The sequence below is a fragment of the Geosmithia morbida genome, assembly GCF_012550715.1.
Source record: "Geosmithia morbida isolate 1262 chromosome Unknown scaffold_1, whole genome shotgun sequence".
NCBI classification, from domain to species: Eukaryota; Fungi; Ascomycota; class Sordariomycetes; order Hypocreales; family Bionectriaceae; genus Geosmithia; species Geosmithia morbida.
The window spans coordinates 958,658-986,347 of NW_023336188.1; the positions used below are offsets into that span (position 1 = coordinate 958,658).

A 27,690-nucleotide genomic window follows, 5' to 3' on the forward strand; every position below is an offset into this window, starting at 1 on the left:
CCCCCCCGGGTATAGCCATGACATGTTTTACAACAGGCAAAAGATCAAGAAGACAGGAAAGAGAAGTCGTATGTATCAGTTACCGGTAGTCAACAGAGAAGCCAATCTCCGGCCCTTTTCACCGCCGAGGTACAAGTCATCATCGGTAGTCTCCCTCGCCATATCTACAGCCTCGTGGTAGGCGCGGGTGACCATGTCCTCGTCGACGCGAAGGCCGTTGTCGACGAGGGCGAGGACGACGCTGCGCATGCGGGCAATCTCCCGCATGGTGGCGGTGTCTATGTGATCGTTCTGGCTGGAGTAGACGTTGGCGCTGAGCGTCTCCTCCATGCGGTTGACGCCGGCGGCCTCGGCGGCGACGTTGGATTCGACGTGCCTGCTGATCCAGACGTAGCCGTTGACGCCGAGGATGACGTCAAGGTTGGCGGAGCCGTTGGCGGCCTCCATGGTCCAGACCTGCCTCTTGGACCGGACGACGACGCCGCCACCGCCGCCGCCGGCGACGGCGACGAAGACGCCGTTGCGGAGCTTTCCGTACCGGAGGCTGCGGGTGTGCAGGCTCGCGGCGCCGTCCTGGTGGAGCTGCTGCACCTCGGCCACGACCAGGTCCCCCTCCGAGAAGAAGCTGCGGATCTGGAGCTCGTCCGTCTCGGTGCGCTTGCGGAGTATGCCGCCGGGGAGGTTGATGGCCGAGATCTGCAGTATGGCCAGCTGCGAGGCCGCCACGTCGACGCGCCACCGCTTCCCCTGAACCTCGACGATGCGGCCGACAACCAGGTCGCCTATCTCGGGCGCGTACCGGGCCCGGAGGGGCCGGACGGACAGGAGCTTGTTCGTCTTGGTCAACGTACCGGCTAGGGAAGAGGTTATGCTCGATGAGAATGATGGGACATAAGTTCCGTGGCCGCTGTGTTTTTTTTTTGTCAGGACACCTTTGATTCTCTTTCCTTTTTCCCCCTCGAAGAAGAGGAGAAAGGATAAGAAGGTTTTTTTTTGGAGGGGGGGGGGGGGAGGGGGGAGGAAGCATCTCTATTAGAACAGAACATACCGCATCCATTGTGGGTTGGACGTTATGACGGTTCCTGGGGTGAGAATCTCGTCGGCTAGACCATCGTCATCTGTGCCCCGTCGCTTCTGGAATGAAGCCAGGTCAGCACCACCGCCGCCAGAGTCTGAGTCCGAATCTGAGTCCATGTCCACGTCTGACGGGGCAGAAGCGGCGGGTTGCCGTTGTGGTGGCCCTTGAGGACTGAGAATTGTGATGGGCATTTCTTTTCTTTTTTTTTTGGGGGGGGGGGGGGGGGGGGGGGGGGGTTTTTTTTGCTGGGGGGGGGGGNGTTGCCGTTGTGGTGGCCCTTGAGGACTGAGAATTGTGATGGGCATTTCTTTTCTTTTTTTTTTGGGGGGGGGGGGGGGGGGGGGGGGGGGGGGGAGGGGGGGGATGATGTTTTTGCACTGAGGAGTAGCCGGGGCTTATTTTTCTTTTCTTCTTCTTATTTCCTTCCCCCCTCTATTGAGAAGTGGAAACTAAGATTCGAGATGAATTGGAAAGGTTGGAATCGTCCTTTTCGTCGAAATATTGGAACGTTGCTTGAACAGTGAAGTGAGTGAGTGACGTCGTCACGTGGTTGGTGTGTATGAAGTTCCAAGTATGAACATCCCAGAAGTTTTAAAGTCCCACCTAAAAAAAGTAGAATTCTGGATTTTGGTGATTGCCATGCCATGTGCTAGTGCTATTGTACTGGTTATAGGTGTTCAGACACGCAAATAATATAGTCAACTTTTCGCCCCTCCAAGGCAGTTATTTTGCTGTATATTGAATCGAAAGGATAGACCAGGAAATAAGAAACGATGACCGGTGAATATAGTTACGACAGGAGTCAAGATCTATTTATTCAGCAAAACTTTTTTCAAGATTTAGTGTAGGGTACATACGCAAGAGAGAAAAACAAATGAGGCTACGGTTTTCATGATGGAAAACTACAAATGGAAATGGCGATGTAAAAATAAAAAAAAGTAAAATCAAAAAAGAAATAAGCCTAGCAATTCTACGTTTCGATCGTAGGACCTCCGGGTTATGAGCCCGGCGCGCTTCCACTGCGCCAAATTGCTTTCTGTGCTTGACGTTGGGTCCTCACAAGATGTGGATTAAGAAGATTTGCCTCGCCGTCGTGTGAGTCATGTGTGCAGTGGGGGCGCTCCGATATGGGCGCTACAAGTCGCGTGCCGCGTCTGTAGCTGTAAGAAGACAGCATATACTGGACAATGATACCGTGTCTCTGAAAACAATGTTCTTTGGAAAGAACTGCTCTTGTGAGCCATATTTAGAACGGCATCGCATCATGACAATGCTACTGGGTTCTTAGTGAGAACAGAAGTCGTGATCAGCATCGTATGTAAAACACTGTAATGCAAAGAACTAGCCAGGCCAGACATCCATTTCTCCACAGCCATACGTGAAATCACCAGCGATACTCGTACATATTCATACACCCAAGAGATACATCATGTAATAGTACAAAGGAAACTTCCGGTCCCTCAATAGGAAGGAAATTCCGTGGTCTCATCATCTGTCCCATCATTTCACGGCTCGCCATATCCCCATCCACATGAGCACCAGCGAAATACCAGCCACGCCAGCCTTGCGGCTCCTCATGCCAAACATGGAGCCGCTCTGGAGAATCTTGGCCCTCTGCTTCTCGAGCTGCGACATCCCCGAAAAGTAGCCATATGCCGAGAGACCGATGAAGACGCCGCTGCCTGTGCATGTGTGTGTCAGTTTTCAACATCAACGCTGATGGGCCCCAGGGAGGGGGGGGGGGCGCGAGCAAACTTGCCGACAATCTTGCAGCCTAGACAGTCTTCAGCGCGGTCCCGACGTAGGACATCCTGGAACTTTTCCGGCTGCTCCAGAGACTGAATTGAGGGTATTTTATCGGCACCCATTTCGAATACTGGATCGAGATTTCGCTCTTGTATCACCAGATGTTGCAGGTGTGTGTGCTATGCGTGTCTGCACTGTCAGGACCGTCGTATGTTGCTGGTACCAAAAAGATACCGCTATGACCCAGGCTGTACATGTATGCGCATATACGGGGCAATGATTGGTACAGATCGATTAGTCATATCCCAACCGCCGCAGCGCAGCCAACTTCGTCATTGGAGGCCAGTTGGATTCCCACGGCGAGCCTCTTTGGTGGGATGTCGAAGCTCCCGCAAGGCTCCGCCCGTATCCTAGGGCGCTTCACCCGCCGCGCGACACGATGAATGGCGTTATCGAGGCGCTGCACATCTACGATGATGCGCGGTGGGTTCTTTCCCTTCCATACCACTCGTCTGAGCCAATTCCCCTCTAACCCTGTGACCTTGCTCTAGCAGTCCAATCCTCTCACACACGTATACCGGCCGCCCGCTGGAGGCCGCACACCTGCTCCCCCTCTACCTCGAGCATCCTGCCCCCCAACCGAGCCTCATCCACCTCCCCAACACGAATCCTCCGACGCTCATCTTCAGCCTGACACATGCCAACCTCCTGCTGCTTGCCACCTCGTCGGCCGAGATCGAGCCCCTCCTCGTCCTCGAGTTCCTGCATCGCGTCGTCGACACCCTCGAGGACTTTCTCGGCCCGCCGCTCCTGGCCGTCAAGATCGAGAACAGCTATGATGTCGTAGCCCAGCTTCTCACCGAGATGTGCGACGCCGGCATCGTCAGCACGACCGAGCCCAACGCTCTACACGAGGTGGTGGCTGTGGAGGGCTGGGTTGGGAAGCTCCTAGGCAGCATCAACTTACCTGGGTAAGACAAGATACCCCTCGGGGGGGGGGGGGGGGGGGCGAAAAAGAAAGAAAAAAAGAGGTCTACAAGGCTTGCAAGGAACTAACAGCTGACATACACAGGAAAACTCCGTCAAATCCTAACCTAGCCGCGCTGGCCAATCCGTCCCTCTCAGCATCGAGTGCTCCCGCCGTCCCCTGGAGGCGATCCAACGTGCGCCACACGTCCAACGAAATGTACGCCGACGTGGTTGAGACGCTCTCCGTAACCCTCGCGCCGTCGGGCCGTCCCCTCGCGGCCTTTGCCAACGGCACCATTGCCTTCAACTCCAAGGTGTCGGGCGTCCCCGACATCACCGTTTCCCTGACTAGCTCCGCGGGCAAGCACAACGTCGGCAGCGTCATGGAGCTTCCCGTCTTCCACCCGTGCGTGCGCCTGAACAGGTGGAGGGAGCGTCCCGGCGAGCTGAGCTTCATCCCGCCCGACGGCCGCTTCATCCTGGCCGGGTACGAGGTCGACCTCCTCCCCTTTACCGGCAGCAAGAGCGCCAACAACAGCGCCAACAACCTCAAGCTGCCCGTCAACTTGGAGATCAAGACGGGCCTGGGCACGTCGGGCTCCGAGTTCGAGGTCCGCCTGCAGGCGAACAGGGTGCGCGGCTCGACGGGCGGTGCACCGCCGTCCGGCCAGCTCGGCAGGGGGGGTTATCACCCAGGGACGCCCTCCGCCCCGCTGCTGGAGGACCTGACACTCACGATACCTCTGCCCGCCGACGTGCGCAACCTGTCGGACATACGACCCAGCAAGGGCGACGCCAGCTTCAACCCGGGTGACAAGGTGCTGGAGTGGCACGTGCCCGCCAGCGCGATGTCGGGTCCGACGAGCTACTTCAGCCTGCGGTGCAGCGTAGTTGGCCCGCCGACGGCAGACGACGTCGACGGCAGCGGCGCAGATATGGACACCAACGGCTTCGGCCTCGGTACAGACTACTCCTACAACGAACCGTACCAGAGCGGTGGCGGCAGCGATGCTGCCACTGCGGCTGCCAAGAAAGGCGGCGACATGGGTGGTGACGGCAACGATGAGAAGGATGCCAGAAAGATGGAGCAGAACAAGATCCTCATGCCCAGCTCGGCATCCGTCAGCTTCTCGATAAAGGGCTGGCTGGCTAGCGGACTCAAGGTTGAGAGCATCCTGATTGACACGAGGAAGAGTCGTGGGCTGGGCGAGGGTGTCAAGCCGTACAAGGGCGTCAAGTATCTCACTGTTAGTAAGGGAGGTGTCGAGTTACGGTGTTAGCCTGGAAATAAAGCAAAAACAACAAGATTCAGAGAAAGGACAATCTACTACAGGCTCTTTCCCCTTGACATCGAATCAGAGACTTAGCAGACAGCAACTCATCAATTCACTGTCCTGGGTTGAAAAAAAAAAAAAGCACGGAGCATGGAGAGAGGTGAGTGGGAATTGTCGGCTATGTGATCCATTTTGTGTCGGACCTGTGGGGAAATCAATCGACCCCCAGCCCCTAAGCTCAATCGGTCGGTCGGCTCCCCGCAGACGTCACACTCCGCCCTTTGACCTGAAGAAGTGCGCTGCCCCGGACCAGTAATTCCCCATCATCTCTCCACATTACAGACAAAACAGGCGATCCCCCCTCCCCCCCTCCCAACCGACAGGAGAACGGCGGATCGTTCAAAAGAGAAAGCGAGGGAGAGAAAGAGAGAGAGAGAGAGAGAGAGAGAGTAAATACCAGCGCTCCTGCTGGGAATACATGAGGGCGTCGTCTCGGCCGGACTGAGCTCTCTTCTGCAAGTCGCTCGGCCGCCGATGGCGATGAATCGGATTGCGACTTGGAGCTCGCGGCGGCGGCCCCGGACGACCGGGGCACACATGAAGACGGGATTTACGCGACACCTACCACGCCAACCACAACCGACGATAGTACAACTAATACGGTCAAGCCAACAGCAGAGATGGAATTCAGGACATCACCCCAGGGGACCCAAGACGGCCATCTTCTTCCCCGGTGCGTCTGCTCACTGTCTACGAAACTCGGAGGCCTCTTCTTCTTCTTCTTCTTCTTCTTCTTCTTCTTCTTGCTTTCGCTCTTTGCTAACAACCTTGGGTACAGGCCAAGGAGTGCAGAGAGTGGGCATGCTCACTCCATGGATCGACGCCTTCCCATCGATAGCCAACGAGACGATTGACGAGATAGACTCGGTAGTAGGGTACAAGCTGTCTGCCGTGATACAGAGAGGGACATCACGGGAGCTGACGCGGACGACGCGGTCGCAGCCGGCCATCATGGCGACGTCGATACTGATACTGCGGGTCCTGGAGCGGGGGTTCGGCTTCCGGGTGCCGGACCACTTCGACTTCACGCTGGGGCACTCGCTGGGCGAGTTCGCGTCGCTCGTCTCGGGCGGGTACATGAGCTTCCAGGACAGCCTGCGGCTGGTGCAGCGGCGGGCCGAGGCCATGTCCGACGCCACCCGGCGGGCCGTCGACAGCTACGGTGGCGAGTACGGCATGGTGGCCATCGTCACGGAGCCCGAGTACCTGCAGCCGCTGATCCGGGCCATCGAAGAGTTTGTCGGTCGGTCCAGGACGGGGGCGGGCGGCGCCGAGGGGGGCGAGCTGGCACCCATACAGCAGGTCCTCATCGCCAATGTCAACAGCAAGAACCAGATCGTCTTGAGCGGGTGCATAGAGCGCATACGCACGCTCGTCACGCACGTGCGCCAGTTCCTGGGCCACGACCCCCGCGCCGTGCGGCTGCACAGCGACAGCCCCTTCCACAGCCCCATCATGCGGCCCGCCGTGTCGGTCGTGCGCAGGCTCCTCGACGGGCCGAGCGTGACGGACCCGGCCGCCGGCATCGTCGCCTTCCCCGGCCTGGTGCCCTGCGTCAGCAACGTCACCGCCAGGCCGTTCCGGAGCGCCGAAGAGCTCAAGAACCTCGTGTCCAGGAGCTGCCTGGAGACGGTGCGCTGGTGGGACAGTATCAGGTACCTCGACCAGGAGGAGAAGGTGCGCAGGTGGGTGGGCATCGGACCGGGCAAGGTCGGGCGCAACCTCGTCGGCAAGGAGGTCGGTATGAGGGGCAAGGATCTCGTCAAGGGGGGCGGCGTCTGGGCCATTACTGCGCCAGCGGAGATTGAGGAGGTCCTTAGGGGCTTGGAGGAGACGGACGGGATCGCTGATGAGGAGGATGATTATCTGTTGTAGAATTTGTGTTTTTTTTTACAAAAAAAAAAAAAACCTCTTCTTAATTCTTACCATTATTACTCCTTGATAAAGGAACGAATTTCCCTCCCACTTTTACGTCTTCCCTTTTGTTCTTCTCAGTTTGATTTTATTGTCTTCCTTCTTTCTCCTTTGGCCGTGTGTTGTTTCTGCTTCCCATCCATTATGCTGCTTCAGTTAACCGCTGGCGGGGCACATTTATAGTCCCACTACAGTCCGTAGACCAAGCTTCAACCTCTCCTTTCCCCCACACTCAAACCCTCCATCCGACACGCAGCCACCACCATGACGACCTCTATACCATCCATCGCCTGTCTAGGCGTGATCGGACGCAACGTACGCCCACCCCTCCCCCCCTTTGCCTCCTCCTCCTCCTCCTTTCCTTTTCTCGCTCTGACAGAAGCCTCATGCTGACTCTCCCGGTCCCGCCCGCAGAACAACCCCCTCCACATGTCCACGTTCCCATCCTACGACGCGTCGACCAACTCCTTTGCCCCGATCCGCACCCCCCTGGAATTCTCCCTTCTCCTCTCGTCGACCATCGACATCTTCGACCTGCGCTCCCGGCACAACGCCGCCGCGGGCGTCGGTCTCTCGGGGGACATGGGCCTCCTGCATGCCGTCGACGACCGTCTGGCCGCCTACGGCTTCGAGACAAACACGGGCGTGAGGCTGGTGTGCGTGGTTGACATGCGCGGCAGGAGGGCCGCCACGGCCGCCACCTTAGCCTCGCCTGGCCTCGGCAGCGGGGGCGGCGGGGCTGGCAACGGCGGGGTCGGCAGCGGCGCCACCGCTCGTCCCGGCCTGCGTGATGCAGAGCTCAAGCCGGTGTTTAGGGCCATGCAGGCAGCCTACATCAGGCTGCTCCAGAACCCATTCTACGACCCGGATCTGCATGCGCCTCTGGGCGGAGGCGCGGGTAAGACAATTACTAGTAAGAAGTTTACCGAGGATGTGAGGAGGATAGGGGAAGGGTGGACGCCCGGGGTGACGAGCTTGTAATAGTCTCACTCTACCTACTCTTTTCCTTTAACTAGCTTTTATCAGGCGTTTGGCGGCTGTCGATTAAGCGTTGCATGCTCTGGGCTGTTCCCTTCTTCTTTTACGTATACATTTGAGAAAGAAAATCGGGTGGTGTTGATTCATGGTGTTCTCCTCCTTTTACCGTGCGTACTAATGATGATGCTAAATAAAAAGAAAAAATGAGACGGAAAAGAAGGATGGTGAGGTCTAATAGTAGTCGTGATTCTAACTGCCGCGTAGTAGAAGTAGCAGTAGTAGTATTAGTTAATAATGGTGGAACTGATGCTGCTGCCCGTCATCGCTCCTCTTGAGCTCCTCAACCTTCCACTTGGACAGGCCAGCCGGCTCGTCAATGTCTATGCTCTCGCCCATACCCTCACCGGAGGTGCGTTCGGGGAAGCCCTCGATGATGCCCCTGCGTGGTTGCGACGGCTGCCCCCCTTCCCAGTGGCGGGCCTCGACCGGCAGAGGCTGCCACCAGCTGCCCTGCCTGGCGTGCCAGTGCGCCCCGCACAGCTCCCACAGGCGCGACGTGGCCCTCTTGTAGGCGAAGCGCTCGTCCTCGCCCGTGAAGGCGCTCGCGTTGCTGAAGTCGACGGGGTGCACCCCCTGTAGGCCAAAATCGGAGTCCTGGTCCGGGTTGTACTGCGAGGTCGACGAAGGGGTGTCGTAGTACGACACGTTGGGGCGGAAGGGCGAGGCCTGGTCCTGGTACACCTCCGCTATCGTCTCCGAGTACGTTACGTCGTCCTCGTTCTCGTCTTTTACACCTTCGGCTCCGGCTCCGGTTCCTGCTCCCGCTGCCGTCGTGCCCGACTTCTTGCCCTGCCTGTCGGGGAAGAATAGGTCGTCCGGGGGGTTCTCGGCCCGGATGACGAGCTTGCAGCGTGCCTCGTACAGCGCGTCGAGCAGGGTGATGAAGCGTCGGGCCTCGTTCTTCTGGAGGACGGTGAGGACAGGGACCTCGTCGATGATGAAGGTGTGGTACGTCGACGCCATGGTGATGTAGTCTGCCGGGCCGAACGAGTCCACCAGGTCCTTGAAGATCCAGAAAACGGACCCGTTGTGGTACCATGGGCTTCGCACCGTGCGGCCGTACACGACGAACGACGAGGGCTCCCAGGGCACGGGGCCCGGGTTGGTCCAGGATACGGCGTGGCGCACCCGGTCGTTCCACTCGGCGCTCTCGTCGTCGGAGAGCAGGAAGAAGTTGCGCGGCCGCTTACGGCGCGATGCGGCGGACGCTGTGCCTTCCGAGCCGGCCGAGCCCGAGTCCGGTCCCTGCGTATCGCTCATCACCACGCTGAGGATGTCGGCCTCCTCGCGGCGCCTCCAGTCCTGGGCGCCCTCCATCTGCCAGAAGTCACACCTGGCCTTCAGCACGCGCAGGAAAATGGCAAAGTCACTGCTCTGGCCGTACAAGGCGCCCCTGGGCCGGGAGACGGCATCCAGTACTCTGCCCACCAAGCCGCCGCCACTGGACGGGGGAGGCGGCGCGTAGTGCGCTCCCGTTGCCCTCTCCAGCTCCTCGGGCATGCGGTTCGACGAGGCAACCAGGACGCCGCCCAGCTGGAAGAAGGCGATGAAGAGGTGGCTGAGGATCTTGCTGGCGGCGCGGTCGGGTAGTTGGAACTCGTCGAGGAACAGGATGGGCGACTCGTCGACGAGCTTCTTGGCCATCCAGAGGAGCGAGTGGTCCGAGGTCGCCGACGGCGATGATGACGACGACGACGCGCCGCGGCTCACGTCTTTCCGGTACGACTCGAGCTGGGATAGGGTGTAGAGCATGAATGTGTTGAAGTGCCAGCGCCGCTTGCGATCGGTGGGTAGCCCGTCGGCCAGCAGGTCCAGCAGCATGGACTTGCCCGTGCCTACCTCGCCCGACAGGAAGATGCCCCGGGGCGAGTCGATCTCTATGGCGGTCTCGTGGCTGTTGATCACCCTGGTCAGGGCGAGGCTGTTCTTGTCCTGCTGCGGGGTGGGGATGAGGTGGCGGAAGAGCGGGTTGCGCCAGATGGCGTGGCTGCTGCGGGCGAGGATGCCCCTCCCGTCGCCCTCGTCCTCGGCCGGCGGCCGACGCTCCGTCAGCCGAGCGACCTGCTGGAGCTTCTCGCGGTAGGCGTACTGTGGCGAGTAGTCTTTTATGCGCATGTAGATTGTGCGCAGGTGGCGGGCTAGCCGGTGCTGCGCGTGGTCCGGGGCGTACAGCCCCGAGGCGACGCCCGTCTGGTACTTGACCAGCGGGTCAGTGATGGTGATGGCCGTCGAGAGGGATCTCTTCATTTTCTCGGTAGCTTCCCAAGTTTTTTCGTCTTTGTCTTCGCAGGACCCGGCGCAAGCAAGGCTCGCATGTCGCTAGGCCTCCGTCTCTACTCTTTGTAAATGTTCGGCTCAAGGTGGGGGGGTTGAAGAGAAGGTGGAGGGGTTGATACCCCGGGGTGGCGGAACAGTACGTGACACCGTCTTACAGCCCTAAATAAGAGAGAGAGATGGAGAGGAACAAGAGAGTTTTAGATAAGCTCGTTGATGGCAAGAAGGAGAGAGAGAGAGAGAGAGAGAGAGAGAGGTAGAAATAGAGACGGGGGAGGTTAAGACAATAACAAGGTTCCAAGGAGGGGGGTGAATAAAAAGGTACGAGAAAAAAAATAACAATCCCCTTCCTCAGTCCGAAGATCGGATGTGCTGTTGGGGGCGTGGTTTGAATGTCGGCGACGCGAGGTTAGGCGCGGCTAGGCAAGTTGATTCTAAAGCCGTGAGAATGGCCGGTAGCGCCCAGGAAAAAGCATCACATTGAGTAGGTCTTGGCAGTGCGGTGTGTGTGCGATATGGACCCTGAGTATCACTCCGTACCCAGAAAGAGAAAGAAAGATTGGCGTATGCAGTACTGACAAGACAAGTACCAGGCAAACGGGATTCACCGCGGATCGTTACACGTCGAGATAGTAATGACGACTTCTGACGAGACGGAGTAGCTCGGAGAACCGATGGTGGTTGTTCGGCATTCAGTGGTCTTCCGATATTATCAGATTAGATCCACGTTGCGGCTGATTGATAAGGAAGAAAAAGCCCGTATGTAGCTACTCCATACTCGTACGAGTTACGAACGTACAATGAGCTTATTTGTAGGGGGGAATACATGCATCACGGGCAAAATCTACCATGAAAACTGACATCCACAGTTGGGACTCACCGATTGCGCTCTTTTATCTCTCCCTCCCTCCCTCCCTCCCTCTCTCTCTCTCTTTCTTCTGACCCTTGTACACTTGACCTCGAGAGCCCCAACCGGACGCAGTTTCATCCGGGATATATGAATAGTCGGCCCATCTTGACAGGAAGCGACCAGACTCGACAGCTTCTGCGCTCCGTCATCGCAACGACCATGAGGGGACCGACGCCTTCCTACGGGTCAATGTACAGAGGTCGAATGATATCACGTCACAGGTGACTGTGAGGTTCAGAGACGGCCGGCACTGTCCCCGATCATGACGAGAAGATATTCTATTGATGCTGTCTAATGGAACTGCCGACCACGTGCTCGACTAGTGGGCAGCAATTCGTGCATCATCGACTTGGGTGGCCGTACACCAGCAGGGACTGCAGAGGGGGGGGAGGGGGGGGGGGCGCATGCAAAGAATGGTCAGGTTTGAAGGGTGCCATGTAGCATCCCAATAGCCTGACTAAGCAACTAAGGGCTGCTATACGCACAACTGTATATAGCCTCATAGATTTGATCTCTTCCTTTCCTTTGCATCGAACAAGCAGCTAGACACACACTCATATCGACCCAGGATGTAAGGATGTATACGTAGACAGAGACCACCGTATTTGCGTCTACGGGTCATCGTGCGTTGTCGCCCCCGGAAGCACAGCCATGTCTGTATAGGGAATTCTATATTTCGTGTATCGTGTATCGTGGTCGGGGATCCCGGTTTCTGGTTCCTCTAATTTGCCATCATGTGCAGAAAAGCAGAGCTGTCCTCGTGTGCGGGACGTCGAACAAGGACAGTGTCGGGTCTGGCCATGCCGACATCAAAGTCGACATTAGCAAGACCGCGTACGGGGAATCGGGGCGCGCAGGAAGAAGACATCTGAATAATAGATAGGGTTGGATGAAGAGGGAATATCCGTGAGAACACACCACGAAGAAATGCTGACATGCGTGCAAGGTAGGTCAGGTGCTATGCGGTGTCGAGTCGTCGTCTTTTTATCACCGTGACGTCGGACTCGACGGTTTCACTGTCGAGTCTGGCTTACCTAATCCACATACGATTTTCTATGGCACCTGCGGCAACGGGCATCACGAGCATAGTAAAGCTCGATGAGATTGAGGTAGAGCTTCGCTTTCGGAACCTGGACTTTCCACACCGTCTGATGATCTAGGTTGCGGAACAACCATACAGGACTGTTGGCGTGGGAAATTTTACTGTTGCGGAACAGGCCGTAAAGGCTTCAGTTATAGGAGATGGAGAGCGTGCTTCTCAAGATTGTGTGTGCGGTTATCCATCCGTATAGACACCTGGGCTTCTCACCAACCCCCCCCTCGTTCCTTTTGAACTCCTACCGTCTTGACACCTTGGCATCGGTAGTTCAACGACTGTTCACGTCCCCATAACCCCCTCACCCCCGTGCCTAGGACATCGAGCTCTGCTGGTTGAATTGCCCAGATGCTCCTCGGTCAGGTTCTTGCACTCCTGGCCAGTTTCCCCTTTCGGTGGGCAAACCCCCCCCCCCCCCCCCCCCCCCCTCTCCCCCCAAAATGCAGGGCCTATTTACCGCTTCAGTGCGGGTGTAGCCTGAACGGCTCAAGCGATACCGAGTAAATGCATCGATGACGGGCCAACAAGCCAGCAACCGTCAAGTCCCTGGGTCTCTCTACCAATAACATGCCAGAGATCGCATCAAGGTACGTACTCCGTACGCGAGTGTGAGTACAGAGTACAGATTGCTCTGTTTGCTGGTGCCCGCTGCTGGGCCAATGCCGTACCAGTAAATCCGCTGTACCTCGTACCTCGTACCTCGTTCTTTTTTTTTTCTTTTCTTCTTGATGCTCCTCCTTGGCATTTGGGCAGAAAAAAGCTGCTGCATGCCTTTGTCCGATTTTTTTCTGTTTTGCCGTCGACATCGTCAATCCGCTCACCCAAACAACGAAATCCATCCCTTCATCTCTGTGCGAGGCGGCGCATATTCATCCTGCTACGCCCGAGATGCCCATCATCATCATTTGACAAACCAAACCGCCTCCATCTCGCTACGCAGCCGGCGCTCCTCACCGGCTGCTACGACGAGTAACAACAACACTACGTACCACTTACTCCCTAGCGCTCAGGTCGTGACGCATACCATAACACGCACCCACAACACACTTCACGCTCCTCTTGCCGACCGCTGCCCGCCTCCACCGACGCCGACGACGCCCATCACCCAGAAATGTTTTCGCCTTCGCGTTCCACCGGTGGTCCGGCCACGGCCACCCGCTCGCGACGTCGTCAGCGGCCCCTCAGCAGCGAGATCGCCACCCAGCAACCCAAGGTCAAGCGTCAGCGTGTCCCTCTGACCGAGCAGACCTTTGCCGACCCCGAACCTCAGCAGCAGACTCAGCAGCCGGACCCCCAGCCGGGCCAGCCTCAGGAACAGCGGCAGCAGCAGCGACGCCATCACGCACACAGCGATTCGATCGAGGTCAAGGCCGACAAGTCATTTGGCTATGACCAGAGGAGGAACAATAACGATGCTGAGAACCTCCAGCAGCAGCAGTCCACCGTGCGCCGCGATCTCAGCGTGCGCGCCAAAAAAACCAAGCATGGCGACCGTGCTGCCAACAAGGGCGACGGGAGCCTCGTCTTGGTACGTTCTCTCTCCTCTCCCTCTCTCTCTCTTTTGTTCCCCATCCCTCTTCCTGAAGAGCCAGTTGTTGTCTATCTCCCTGCAAAAATGCTGACCGTTCCTCTAGACGAGTACCGATGCCTACACTGTTAGCAAGCTGCCCGCCCTGCCCGATAGGATACGCTCCGACTGGTCAGGTAGGTAACGACTCCGATGCTGCACTCACCTCCGCATCCGCAGGCTCCCATCGTCTCTGCTCGTTTACTGACCTCATTCACAGCAGACCAACACGGCCAGATCTCGTCCTCGTTCGGATACGCCTTGACCCTGACCCCGACACACGCCATCGTCTGGCCCTACACATCGACATCGCCATCGCCCGAGACCTTCACCTTCACACTGCCGCCCACGTCGAAGCCCGCAGACCCCTTGCCGGTGGGATGCCTCGTCTCCCCCTCGGCCGCGTCTACAGAGCCTGGCCTGGTCGTCGTCATGGCCGCCACCGGAAGGGTCGTCTACTGGGAGTCGATATCCAGCGCCGCCACCTTTGCCTTCATCAAGAAGGACCGCTCCGGCGTCGAGTACGCCGTCCCCGGCATGACATCTGGCGAGAGGGTCGTCGACATCACCAGTGCCGAATCGGCCGGTTTCGTCCTGACCTTTAACACTGGCCGTCTCGCCTACCTCAACGTGCGCGACAACCATGGCCGCCCCGCCGTCTCGGCTCAGTTCTTGCGGTCTGGCCTGCCCACCACCACCAGCTTCCTTGGAAGCATCCGTCACGCCTTTTCGCATCTGTCTCTGCGCGGAGACATTGCCGCCGTACGGGCCGACCGGGCTGCACGCATCGGCGAGAAGAACATCGTCGCTCTCGGCAGCAAGGGCAGATTCCAGGCTTGGAAGATCCACCGCGGTGGCCACAACGAATCCCTCGGCGAATTCGACATGCGCGATGAGATTGTCTCGGCCCTCCGCGAAGCCGACCCCAAGAGCCACGACTTCACCGGCGATTCCTTCGAGGCCCTCGACTTTACATTCGTCCCCAAGGGCTTGGAGGCCAAGTACCTCGAGCTCAGCAGGCTCAGCCAGGCCATGGCCATCGACGATCCCGCCCTCCAGCACCTCGTCGCCCTGGTTTCCCTGACGAGGAAGAGCACGTCGCGCTACGCCCTTGTCGAGGTCATCCTCTCCCCCGACGGCTGCCAGGTCGGCATGATCCGTCCCATCACATCCTACACAACGCCAACCACCCGCTCCGACGTCTCGCAGACCATGAGACCCCGACTTTACCTACCCCGACCCGCCCTCGTGGCCTTTGTCATCTTCGACCGGGCTGCCGTTGTCGCGTCGGTAGCCGTGCCTCCGGAGTCCCCCGACTCGCAGCTGCAGGTGGACAACCACATGGTCCCCTCTTCGTTCGAGGACGTTGTGGATTTCCGAGAGGACCAGGTCCACGAGATCCTCGGCTCTGGTTTTGAGGAGACGCCCTCGGTCTCAGCCGATACCCGCAGTCGCCGCCAAAAGGCCCAGAACCCCGCCGCCGTGCTCCTCGTCCGCGGCGCCGGCGTCATCCGCCTGGTCACGTCCGATATCGACAAGTTTGCCAGCGAGCAGGCCCCCTCGGTGACGGCCAAGAGCAAGCTGGAGCAGGCCGTCTTCTTCGGCGCCAAGCAGGACAACCCCCTGATCTTCGGTCGCCGACAGGAGATCAGGTTCCCCAGCGAAGAGGTCGGCCGCGCTGCCCTCGAGGTCAGCCACGAGATCCTCAGCTCCACCACACACTACCTGTCGACACTGCCCGCACATCTCGAGGACAACCTGCGGGCACGGTCGCAGGCCCTGAGCAGACTGGTGGACCACCTCCGCGTGACGGGCGCCAAGCTCAACCGGGCCACGCGCTGGGAGCTCCTCTTCAACGCCGAGAAGATGCATGTTGCCACCCTGCTGTGGAAGCGCCACGAGACCTTCACCGCGTCCCGCTCGACTGACGACAAGAAGAGTCTGGTGGGATCCATTGTCGAGTTCATCCACGACGATCAGAAGCACAAGCCCAGCGCCAGGGTCGGCCAGGTCGACCCGGTGCGCCACTGGTTCGTCAACGACATCTTCCGCCTCGACATCTTCGTCGCCTGGGCGTACGAGGTGATCAAGGTACTCTACAGGGACCGTCTGCTGGACGATGCCAAGGTGACGGTCATGCTCCAAGAGGCCATGCAGATCGCGACGTGCACCCACGTCGCCGCCATGGAGTTCCGCCGCGGCAACCTGCTGGCATACGGGCTCGACGGCGAGGAGCTGCGCAACGGTGTCATCGTCAGGGGCTACGAGGGTCTTCCCGAGCCCTGGACGGCCACCCACTACGTAGCCAACAACGCCCGCCGACTCGTCGACCTGGCTCAGCAGTGGAACGACAGCCACTTCGAGTCGAGGGGGCAGGAAGCCAGGACGCCCACCATGCCGGACCCCAAGATTCTGGAGAAGATCTACCAGGACCTCCCGGCGCTCACCGACGGCATGCTCACCTCCCTCCTCGAGCACGCCCGCTACGCACGGACCGCTACGACAGCCGAGGAGAGGCGCATGGCGCACGAGTTCGCCAAAGCCTACCAGCTGGACCGGTACGAGCGGCCGCGGTACCTCGCGCGCATCGGGCACTGGGAGCAGGCGGCGGCCATGGCCAAGAAGCACGGGTGCCTGGACGGTCTGGCGGCCATCCTGCTGGACCACACCGACAAGCTCGAGGCGGACATCGCGCAGCCCGGGGCGACGCCGGCGGAGAAGCGCAGCGCCACGGCCAAGCGGGAGGCCAAGAAGCAGCAGATCGAGGATGACCTGGCCGAGTTCGGCGAGGAGTTCGCCTTCCCGCTGTACACGTTCTTGCTGGAGAAGATCGGGGTGGGGGCGGTGCTCGAGTTCGAGCTCGACAAGCTGGGCTACAAGACCAAGTACCTGCGCAGCCGACCTGAGCTGGCCAAGATATCGTGGATCAACGACGTCGAGGTGGAGCGGGACGTGGGGCGGGCGGCCGACACGCTGCTGGGGCTCGCCCTGAGCAAGGAGCAGCAGGTGTGGAACAGGAAGGTGGAGCTGAGCCTGGGCAAGCTGGCCCTCCTGGCCGAGGCGGAGGAGCAGACGGCGGACCCGGCGACCGCGGCGACCGCGAACCTCCTCAGGATCAAGCCCGACGAGGTCCGGAGGGAGCAGTCCCTGGCGCGGGCGGACAAGGAGCTCACGGCCATCAAGATCCAGGAGCAGCTGCACGGGCACGTGGTGTCGAGCACGTACGGGGCCGTCGACGACGGCGCGGCCCTCAACTTCGCCATGGACACCCACAGCACCAACATCCCCCGCAGGCAAAAGGCCCTCTACCAGATCTTCGAGGACGGCATGAGGCGCCTCCTCGCCCACGAGGCCCTCGACGCCCTCACCCTCATCGACCTCCTGACCTTGGTGCATCTCAGGCCGGACGACGCGCCCAAGAACAACGGCAACCACAGCAACAACGGCGCAGGCGGCATCGACGGCACCGTAACAGGCGGCCTGGTAGCCGACCCGTTCTGGCTGGCCCTGTGCGTCGCGGAGGCGTGCTGCAAGCCCCAGGAGCTCAGGGAGGTGAAGCGTCTGATCTGGAGGAGGCTGCTCATCAGGGATGACTGGCCGCGCATCAATGATACTCAGCTCAAGGATGATACCGAGGTTTCCCTCCGACTGGCTGATACGACACTATTTGCTGCTCTGGCGGATTGTATACGATTCGGTAAGATTTCTATTTCCCTTGTCCTCGCTGCGGTCACCTTCTTTTTATGCCTCTCTTATTACGCGATACGCTCCGCTCGCCTTTCCTTTTCTTTTCCTTTCTTTTTTTTTGCTCTTATCCTCGCTACGGTCTTTTCAAAAAAAAAAAAAGACAAGACAGTATCTCTAACACTTTCCCAGAGGACCCACGCGAACCCTTCAGGCCTATGCCACCTAACGAAGCCAAGGGCGCCTTCACAGACGCCCTGGACCGCCGTTTCGGCGACTTTGACGCCGACTTCCAAACCAAGCTCCGCGACGCCATGAAGTGGGAGGACAAGATGCTCACCCAGTACGTCGAGCGTAACAGGCTATCCGAGTGGGTGAGGACTACATATGAGGCTGCTCAGGTAGAAGTGCAAAATGGTGTCTAGTCCTTTTCGCAGTTTTTTCTCTTTCTTCCTCTTTTATTATTTTTTTATTTTGTTCCCTCCTCGGGGCTTTTTCCCAAATGATGCTCTTTTATTTATTATTATCATGTTTCCTTTTACAACTCTTTTGTTTGTCATATGGCGTTTTTTTTTTCTCTCTTGTCTTTCATTGTTCAAATAGGTGGTGTGTCTATTCCCCCCCCCCCCCCCCCCCCCCCTTCTTCTGTGAATGTCAAGAATTCAAAAAAAAAAAAAAAACCCCAAGCAGAATGAAAAAAAAGGAAAAGTAAAGGATTGGTTTTTTCTTTTTTTCTTTCTTCGCGTCTAATCACATGTTTTATGTATCACTCTCATACAAAAAGGGAGAAACTGTATAGTTGACAAATGGATGATGTATGTTTTCTTCTTTCAACATTCCACATTCAACACTGGCTAGTTATCATGGACAGAGTACGACATTTAGGTGCGACGTAGGGACCAAATTCAAAATATGCTCAGTACATGAACTGCTCAAAAAGATACGCCGGGGGGGAAAGAAAGGGAAAGAAAAAAAAACAAGCCTTCTAGAATGATTCCATAACATTTTTTTTTAAAAAAAAATTAAGAAAAAAAAATCCTTTCCCCTTGATTCATGTTTCCCTTGATGCGTGTTTTTTTGTGCTTCTTTTAACCTGTATTGAAACAACTACCAGTCTGAGGAACAAACTCCCTTGACCTAAATCTAAACCTTCATCTTGCGACGCTTGCCAACCTGGGCAGAGAAACCGGTCTTGATGGCGGCGACACTGCGACGCGATCCGCAGTTGTTGCAGGTGATGAAGTATAGACGGTTCTCACCCTTGTTGAGTTCCGTGTCGGGGGATTTGCACGTCTTGCAAGTAACATATTCGACTGTGATTGATCTTGTCAGTGAGATGATATATAAGAGAGAGAGAGAAAGGACGTACTGATGTATTTCCTGACGACATTCTCAATCTGCTTCTGCTGGAAGCGACCCTTGATGACGAGACGCCTGCTTCCGTCGACGGAACCGTTTGTACCCAGCTCGGCAAAGAGGTAGGCGGTGACGTGCTCCTCGGTACGCTTCATGCGCTTGCAGATGTCGGCAATGTTGGCGAAGACGGTCTTGCGGTTACCCTCGCGCATGCACTGGGGCGGGGGGATCTTGTAGCTCTTCGTCCCGCTGAGGGCGTGGTCGGGGTTCTTCTGGGAGAGCTGGGCGAAGAAGCGGTGGAGGAGCATGTTGTAGCCGAGCTGCTTGGTCTCGTCGTGGGCCCAGATGCCGGTGCCGAGGTCCATGTCGCCCTCGTCGACCTGCTCGTCGGCGGGCTGGTCCTCGCCTTCGGCTGCGTCGCCGCCCTCCTTGCTGAGCTCGAGGGCCTTGAGCTTGGCGGTGAACTCGTCGTCGTCGTCGTCGGCGCCGGCGCCGATATCCTTGGGCGCCTTCTTCTTCTTCTTCTTCTTCATCGTCAAGTCCAGACCGCCGTCTTCGCCAGCAGCGCCGGTACCGTCCTCTTCACCGTCCTCGGCCTTCTTGACCTTCTTCTTCTTCTTCTTCAGGAGCGTGGGGTCGAGACCGCCGTCGTCGGCGGCGGGAGCGGCGGCGGCATCATCATCATTGGCGGCGGGGGCTTGGCTGGCATCAGTAAAGGCCTCTAGGGCGGCAGAGAGTGGCGGCGTACGAGGCGTATGGGACTGAGCCGTCTCCTTGGTCTCCTCGGGGGCGTTCACCATGGTGACGGAACCGTCTGCGTCGACTACGGTCTGTTCGTCTGTGAAGGAGACGGATTTGCGAGGTTGATCCTGTTGTGGTGGAGAAGGACGAGAGAAGAAGAATGACCAGATGGTTAGTATTACTTGGTTCCTGAATCGGATGATGTATACTTTTCTTCTTCTCTCGGTGACAAGGAAGAGAAATCTGACGACCACGATTGATTCGGGTACGGACCGTGTGGGGTTCGAATGAGTGTGGATGCGATGGGGTTTGTTCGTCGTAGTCTATGGGTTCTTGTGTGCGTGTTGTTGTTTGGGGAGGAATGTGAGAGGGAAAGGGAAAATTGAAGGTTGTGAGTCAAAAGGTCTTGTGGCGGATGGGAAAATGGTGGGGTAAAAATTATGGTGGTGGTGGTAGTGGTGGTGGTGGTGGTGGTGTTAGGTCTGGCGGTGCTGCACCGAGGGGTAGACTATCTTGTCATCTGTTTTTTTTTTCCCTTTTTCCTCTCCCTTTGCGTCACAAGGATCTGGCGGTTATTGGGATGGGGAAACAGAGGGAAAGATGAAGGGATGATGTATACGGTAGACGTAATAATAAGAAATGTATAGAAGCTTACCTCACCAGCCATTATGGGTGGTTGTTTCGTTATTGTCGTAGTCGCTGTTCAGATACCGAGGGATGCTTTGTCGTCTCTCGACTTCGGGCTGTGGCGTCACTGGGGGGGTGGGAACCGCGCGCGCTTTTGTGCGTTACGCAGGTGCGGTGTAGGTGCGGCTCGGATGTTTTTGGGGCGCGCGGGTCGGGAACGAGAAGCAGGCAAGGGGATTTTTGCGTTGACGTAGGGATCCAAATGGCGAGGAACAGACAAGGCCGAGTTGATGTTTCTGTCGTAGTGATAGAGAGGCGAGAGAGGGAGAGAGAGAGAGAGAGAGAGAGAGAGAGATGTTACTGAAAGGAAACTTGAAAGAAAGCCAGGATTGTTCGTGCCCAGCCAGACAGGCCCATTCATCAGTCCCAGAAGTCCCGCCGCCACGTCAAGCTCCTCTCTCGTGATTATCGTTATCAGCAGCAGCAGACAGCTTCTCAGCACAGCCACAGCCACAGTAGAGGGAGAGGTTACGCCGAGTCATGACCAACCCGCCACACTCATCAGGGCCAATCGATCCATTCACGTGATCCCGCGCTCAGTCAGCTCAAGCTCATTACATGTAATGCGTTGTGCCGTACTAGCAAAGTACGGAGGGAGCTGCTGGAGCTATTCGTCAGGTAGTACGTCCACCCAGTTAACCGACGCGAAAGCCGACGGGTTGAACCAAGCACCACCTCATTCAGCTGATCCTGTTCTGAATCGGAGCTTCAATATCATTCACCACCGAACCGGCATCGATTCTGGGAATGTAAAACGGGGGGGGAAAAAAAGGAAAAAAGGAAAAGGAAGAAGAAGAAAGGAAGGGTAGTCCCTGACCACTAACAACGACAATGTCTACCCCGTCGTCATACGCCGACCTGCGCGACCTGTCGCCCAATGAGGATAAGGATGATATCGACTCCCTCCCGTCCCTTTCCACCACCGACATCTACTCCGAGACGGAGTCAGAAGCCCAGGAGGAGTGGGAGAGGAGTCTGGAGCAGCTGCAGCTCCTTCTCACCATGATCGTCGTGCCCTTTGTCGGCAAGTTCTTCGGGCGCAAGTTTGCCTACTGGAGTGAGTCCTCCCCACCCCGAGGCGACCGGCCGGCCCGGCCTTGGCTCCTGACAGCTGTACTGACTTGACCTGTTCGGCAGGCTGGACGCGGTACATGGGCTGGGTGCACAATGTACAGGTCCGCATCACGAGCCCAAAGACCTTCAACGCGGTCGGTGCTGCCGAGGTTGCTGCCACGCTGTAGAGCGCCCGGTGTCTTCTATGCAGCAAGGACGACAGAGAGACGAGACGCTCGAATGCTGAACCATCGCCGCGCATCGGAAGGAGACCCATCATCGACACATGGGGAATGTACGGACACGGACACGTTTGCCGAGGAAATGACACGACATGTGATGCCGTGCAAAAGGGGGGGGGGGGGGTTGGGTTGTCTAGGCACGGGGAGAAGCTGTCGATGACGCGCACCGTCTTCATCAATACCGACGGTCTCAAAGGCCCAAGGGGGGGAGCACGGATAGGAAGAGAGGAGCATCGAGGGGACTCAAAGCCAACATCTACCTACACTGAACAGAAACAGGAATGGAATTAGACGTGTGAACACCTCCATCCCTCCTGCCCGCGACGCTATCAACATGAGGATTTGTATTACAGCAATCATATCATATAAAACGGGTCCTATCTGACAAGAAGAAGAAGAGAAAAAGAAAACGGAGAAGAGCTATACCCCCCACCCACCCCTAATAAATTAACCCCCAAAACCTAATGTCCCATCATGATAAGAAGAAAAAAAGGAAAAGAAAAAAAAAGTCATATACACTCCCGGCCCCCCACCCAACCAAGCGATCATGTTCATATTGCCCCCGTCCCTCCCTCTACACGGGCTGGGACATGTTGGGACGGCCAGGAGGAGACCTCCGTCCGGCCGCACGGACACGCCACGAGCGGAAGGTGAAGAAGGCGATGAGGGAGAAGAGTACGCAGAGGATCCAGATCAGGACGGTGCCGGCCTGGACCATGCGGCAGCGATGCTCGGTGTCTGCCGAGCCGAAGCCGATCCAGTCGCTCTCCGTGGCGCTGCTGATGTCCCCGCAGTCGACGACGCCCAGCACGGCCGACAGGGCGATGGCGTCGGCGAGGGTGGCGAGGGAGGCGACGCCGTCCAGGGCCAGCTGGACCAGGGGCGCCGACGCGAGCACGGTCGCGCAGAGGGACGCCAGGCCGTACAGGCTCGCGACCCAGCACCATGCCACGACGGACACGGTCCAGGCCAAGATGGCGGTCTGGTGTCCACCGCCGACGCTGTCGGATAGCACGCTGCCGTGTAGGCCGGTGGCGGCGACGGTGACGACGAGGGCCGTCGCCCTCAGGTTGGCGTCGATGATGGGTGATGACGACATATTTTTGGGTGCGTAAGTCTGTTCGGTATAGATTCAAGATGTCCCCCCCTCCCAAAAAAAAAAAGCAGAAGAGAAACGATTGAAAAAAGGTAAGTTTTTTTTCTTTTGCCGTTGGCCGAGAATATTTCTATCGCGTTGACAGAGAAGGAGGAAGAGGATAAAGGGCCTTTACAGCCAAACGAATGAGACGATGCGCAGAAGCAAACGAGAGAAGAGGTAGATGAGCATACAGAGAGAGAGAGAGTCAGGATGGAAGGAAGGCGGGGAGGGAATACGATATGTATATATTGCGTCTTCTGCGGTGATATACCCCCCCTCCTCCATCAAGCAATGACCTCACAGTACACGGTTGGTAGGATATATCAAGGTTAACCCTGGTTTTCTGCCCTCTCCGTTGATTGATGTGCGGTGCATTGCCGGAAAGGGGAAACGAGGTTGAAAGACACGCATCAACCTCATTGAGAAATGCTCCTCTTCCCAACCGCTTTGTTCTACTTCTTCTTCTCCTTCTCTTCGTATTTCTTTTTTTTTGGGGGGAGTTCTCTCCTTCTAACCGGCACAAGCGAACAAAAAAAAAGAAGAGAAGAAGAAGAAATAGGAAGAGAGAGAGAGAGAGAGAGAGAGAAGAGCTTGTCTTTCTGCTCTGATCTCTTGGCACACTGTAAATAACATCCAACCCCCCTTACCTGTGCTGAGTTGGCATCATGTGTGTGTAGAGAGTGAGAGGGAGTGGGAGAGAGAGAGTGTGTGCGCGTGTGTGTACGAGTACTCGTATGCGCGGTAGGAGCAAACTCTCTTATTTCATAGGTGAGGAGGGCAGGGATATGGAACAAGAATGTCGTCATACTGCAGGCACAGGTCAGGGAAGACCAACGGCCAGCCAGAGCATATCGGAGAGTGAAGAGAGGGTGGTGACACATACGTCGTATCCTTACCGGAAAGGGTACGAGACTGGATCGACTGAGCAGCTCCGCGTCTCACAGCTCTGTCTACTACCTCTCGTTCTACGCTTGGCTGCGTGTGGCTGCAGTCAAGATGGAATATGTCTCTAGATTTTGATGACGAAGCTTTCCCATGTCTTTTCCGATCCTGATTGATGAACCTTTTTTTTTTTTCTTTTCTTTCTCTTCGTCAAGTGTGAGGGGAGGGAGGGAGAACTGATAAATCGAATTGAGTCGAATAAACATTCCGAAAAAGTATCACGAGCAAGAGGTTGGTGATACCGCTGCAGTATATGGTTCCGACAAGTCTGAAAACGGAGATGATACTAGTACTATGAGGTATTCATCTCTAGATATAACGCATCCACAACGATCAGCAGCTGAGCAGATGAGATGGAAACTTGGTTGGAGGATAGCGGCCCCGGTCAGATACTCTCCTCCAGCACTATGCCGCAGCAAGGGAGGATTAGGAAGAAGAAGAAGAAGAAAAACCACCAAGAGCGTGCATGACCCAGCACATCGAATGTCCATCACAATCTACGATGCTCACTGGGATAACCAAACCACCAGGGACTGGACGAACTTCTCCATTCCTGTCATTCCTGTCCTCCTTCTTCCCTCTCCTCCCCCCCCCCCTCTCTCTCCTCCCAACCTGTCCGATCAAACTTGCTGGTTCCAAACCTTGCTGCTGTTGACATCACCAGGAAACTCTCTCTCTCTCTCTCTTCTCCACAGTCAACGCTTCCTATATCATCTCATCCTGGTCCTTCCCATGGTACTTCTCTCCGGAAAAGAAAAAAAGACAAAAGAAAAAGAGTGGGTAGAAAGGAGTAGCTTCCTCTCTCTCTTCATTTGGAGTGACACTCTCCTCTTCCCCCCCACACCAAGACCTCCAAGGCAAAGCAAAAGGACCAGGACGAGTGATACCGAAACTGATTACATGCAATCACACCACATTTACTGTCACTCTAGGGTCTATTCTATTTTACCGGCCTCTTTTTCGTGAGGCAATCCAAGCCGAGCCGTCCTGGGTCTCCCCCTCCCTCCTCCCCCCTTCCCCTGACAAGTCTGTCTGAGACTTGGGGTCATTGAACTTTTTTTTTTTTTTTTCCCTTTTCGTAGGATTTTCTAAGAGGCTTGTACCCTTATTCCCCCCCCCCTTTTTTTTTTTTTTGTGACCCGTGAAAGCTTGATTAGGTTGGTCTTGGTGCTCGTTCTCAGTCATTGGTGAAGTTGCGTATCTTCCACATTAAGGCTGATATTCAACCCCCCCCCCCCCCCCCTCCCCCTTCTCGCTAGAATTCTCTTAAGCTTCATGCTAACAAGCCTAGAATGAAGCCAGGAACCATGAAGACGTTTTGACAAGTTGGTGGATACGGCCCACCTTGGTCACTGTCGCTGATCCCCTTTCTGTTTCGTCGTCATTCCTTTCTACTACTGTTACCTGTATTACTACCACGTTTGACGCCATCTCTCTCTCTCTTCTCTTTGGAGGGTCTTTCCTTTCCTTTCCTCTACTTCGTACATTCGTCTCTTTCAAAAGGAACCAGAGAATAGGAAAATTCTGACCAATAGGACCGTGTCTTGAAGACGCTGCTTCATCTCGTTAAATAACGGCGTCAACTCTGCCTGTTGCTTCTATCTGCTTTACCTTGCTACAGTTTGCCTCACCTTGCCCTTCCCCCCCCCCCCTTCCCTCCCAGAAAAAGCCCCGAAATTGAAGCTGAGAGTAGTGATACAGACAAAAATCTTGATGCGTGTCCTGGGCCGATCGTTTCCAACAAGAGGTAGATCATGTCGTAGTATCATCTCACGGGCCTCTGCTTTCTCTTGCCCTACTTGCCCCTCCCCCTCCTCTCAAGAGGGAAAAGGTAGGCACAGGAGGACTAATGATAAGACAAGGGTCTAATTCAATGCACGTAGATCCGATTCATGAGAAGAAGAAGAGAGGACGTGTATGGACCGGGATAGGGGAAATAAGATATTTTTCTTACAAAAAAAAAAAAAGCAAGTATAGTTACATGGCGTAGGAGGGGGGAGAAGCCATCCTGCCAAAGTTGAAGTACTATTATAGATTATTGGGTAATCTTTAAAAGATTGTCCCGCCAAACCGGAAGTGGGAAAAAGTCGTCCTGCCAAGTCGGAACTGGAAAAGTTGAAAGTGAAAAAAAAAAAAAAAAGGGTTGTCCTAGAAGATGTCCACTTGTTCAGAGAAGTTGATTGGCATGGTCATCCGTGTCACCGATACTTGTCCATGTGTGTGTGTGTGTGTGCTGTCATCCGAACCCCAAACTTACTTGGCATATGATTCTAGTAAGAGAGAAGAAGGGAGAAAAGGCCTCCCCCCTCCAAGACTCGCCGCCCCACGATTACCAAATACTGGGAAAAGAGGGGGACCGATGGGTTGGAAACGGTCCCCGTCAACCCGACAATCTGGAGCTAGGAGAACGACGACGACGACGACTACTACTACTACTACTACTACTACTACTACTACTACTACTATGCACTCGACCAAACTCTTACTACCGCCAGGCTCGATACCAGTCTACCCATGGTAGTGATATATGCAGTGGTGGTAATTGGACTAGCAGTAATCTGTAGAAATCGTGGGGATTTTCCTCCTCGTGGCGTGCATACGACAACCCCAGGGTCACGTACCAGACTGCATCTCTCCAGCGTCATCATCTTGCTTGGATCCTCTTACGGTGCCGTCCTCCCCTCCCCTCCCCTCTCCCATCGTCTCCCTCAAAAGGTATAGTATTACTCTGTACTTTGTGGAGCCGTGGACCGCAGCCATTATTATCTGTTGCTCCTACTACAGGTACCGCAATGTACCAGTAACTAATACACGTTACATACGTACTAGGTAGTTGGGTGATTACGAGTAGCAGTAGTAGGTAGCAGCAGCAAGCAGTAGCAGTAGTAAGTAGTAGTAGTAGTAGTAGAAGTAGTAGTAGTAGTAGTAATAGTAGTAGTAACAGTACGACGGGATTATCTAGTAACGGGTGGAAGACGCGACGTCAGCTAGCGTAGCTGGTGAGGCATCCTCTCCAAGTACATGACGGCTCTATGGTCAGGAATGCAGCGGGCCGATGCAAGATGGAAGGTTGACTGCCAAGACTGTTATACATATGAAGGTGTTGTAGATGGGTAGCATGACCATTGACGGGACTTGTAGGAGTGAAGGGGGGGGGGGGGGGGGGGGGGGGAAGATGTCATGTAGGGAAAAAAAAAAAAAGGAAATATATATATATATATATATATGTGTGTGTGTGTGTACTTTGCATATTCTTTTACAAGAATAAAGCCATTGGAAATACACACTGGGATCAAGAATAAAATGGGATGTCGTATGCCACAGGAGATAAAGATAAAAAAGTGTATATATGTATATATGAAAAAGAAAAAAGAAAGTAATAACTAAACTTGATTATAAAACAAATTATAAACAAAAAAAGTCATGATGATCGTGAAAAGGCGCCAGCTCCGTCTAGTACAGATTGGCGGAAAGTAGCAAAGTGTATGCAGGAAGAGAGATGCATTTCTCCACCGGGTTGCATATACTGTGTGTGTGCATGTGTGTGTGTGTGTGTGTGCCTCGTGTTTTTTTTTTCCTCAATTTTTTCTTTTTTTCTCTTGCCTCCTCGGGTCAACATCAATCCCATCCTCCGTGTTCTTAAGGATGGGGAACTCCTCCCCTGTCAAGAGCGGCCCACCATGGATATGCCCGATCTAAGTTCAGAGACGTATGCAGGAGGGTAGTAAACTTCCCAGAGAGAAGAAGAGGTATGAGGATTGTGATGATGATGGTAATGTGAGTGAGTGAGTGAGTGAGTGAGTGTGTGTGTGTGTGTGGGGGGGGGGGGGGGGGGGGGGGGGGGTGTTTCGCTTCCCCGTCACACACACGCCTCATGAGCATTTTCCATCCATCTCTCGTCTCCTTCATTCTCAAGTATTC

The 27,690-nt window shown here is 55.9% G+C and overlaps 7 protein-coding genes across 7 annotated transcripts; 3 read left to right on the forward strand and 4 right to left on the reverse strand.

The window, feature by feature from the left end:
- Nucleotides 1-75: 75 nt before the first annotated feature.
- Nucleotides 76-1,269, reverse strand: GMORB2_1043 (exosome complex component RRP4; the record flags this gene model as incomplete). The annotated part of the gene is made up of 2 exons (XM_035463025.1): nucleotides 76-907; nucleotides 1,049-1,269. 2 exons carry the CDS (start codon nucleotides 1,267-1,269, stop codon nucleotides 76-78), a joined length of 1,053 nt encoding a protein of 350 aa, XP_035324449.1.
- A 1,853-nt stretch (nucleotides 1,270-3,122) lies between these two features.
- Nucleotides 3,123-8,022, forward strand: GMORB2_1044 (AP-3 complex subunit mu; the record flags this gene model as incomplete). Its single annotated transcript, XM_035463026.1, has 6 exons — nucleotides 3,123-3,334; nucleotides 3,376-3,795; nucleotides 3,897-5,044; nucleotides 5,906-6,939; nucleotides 7,243-7,356; nucleotides 7,456-8,022. Coding segments are annotated over 6 exons (3,495 nt in total), but the record flags the coding sequence as incomplete, so codon positions are not given.
- A 285-nt stretch (nucleotides 8,023-8,307) lies between these two features.
- On the reverse strand, nucleotides 8,308-10,326 carry GMORB2_1045 (putative ATPase; the record flags this gene model as incomplete). The annotated part of the gene is made up of 1 exon (XM_035463027.1): nucleotides 8,308-10,326. The coding sequence occupies one exon, from the start codon at nucleotides 10,324-10,326 to the stop codon at nucleotides 8,308-8,310; it is 2,019 nt and encodes a 672-aa protein (XP_035324451.1).
- A 3,144-nt stretch (nucleotides 10,327-13,470) lies between these two features.
- GMORB2_1046 (nuclear pore complex protein Nup133) lies at nucleotides 13,471-18,035 on the forward strand (the record flags this gene model as incomplete). The annotated part of the gene is made up of 4 exons (XM_035463028.1): nucleotides 13,471-13,887; nucleotides 13,994-14,063; nucleotides 14,147-17,623; nucleotides 17,803-18,035. 4 exons carry the CDS (start codon nucleotides 13,471-13,473, stop codon nucleotides 18,033-18,035), a joined length of 4,197 nt encoding a protein of 1,398 aa, XP_035324452.1.
- A 718-nt stretch (nucleotides 18,036-18,753) lies between these two features.
- GMORB2_1047 (translation initiation factor 2 subunit 2) lies at nucleotides 18,754-19,835 on the reverse strand (the record flags this gene model as incomplete). Its single annotated transcript, XM_035463029.1, has 2 exons — nucleotides 18,754-18,923; nucleotides 18,980-19,835. Coding segments are annotated over 2 exons (1,026 nt in total), but the record flags the coding sequence as incomplete, so codon positions are not given.
- A 1,390-nt stretch (nucleotides 19,836-21,225) lies between these two features.
- GMORB2_1048 (uncharacterized protein) lies at nucleotides 21,226-21,635 on the forward strand (the record flags this gene model as incomplete). The annotated part of the gene is made up of 2 exons (XM_035463030.1): nucleotides 21,226-21,451; nucleotides 21,532-21,635. The coding sequence occupies 2 exons, from the start codon at nucleotides 21,226-21,228 to the stop codon at nucleotides 21,633-21,635; spliced, it is 330 nt and encodes a 109-aa protein (XP_035324454.1).
- Nucleotides 21,636-22,263: 628 nt separating this feature from the next.
- GMORB2_1049 (Membrane-associating domain) lies at nucleotides 22,264-22,788 on the reverse strand (the record flags this gene model as incomplete). Its single annotated transcript, XM_035463031.1, has 1 exon — nucleotides 22,264-22,788. The coding sequence occupies one exon, from the start codon at nucleotides 22,786-22,788 to the stop codon at nucleotides 22,264-22,266; it is 525 nt and encodes a 174-aa protein (XP_035324455.1).
- Between the last annotated feature and the right edge of the window lie 4,902 nt (nucleotides 22,789-27,690).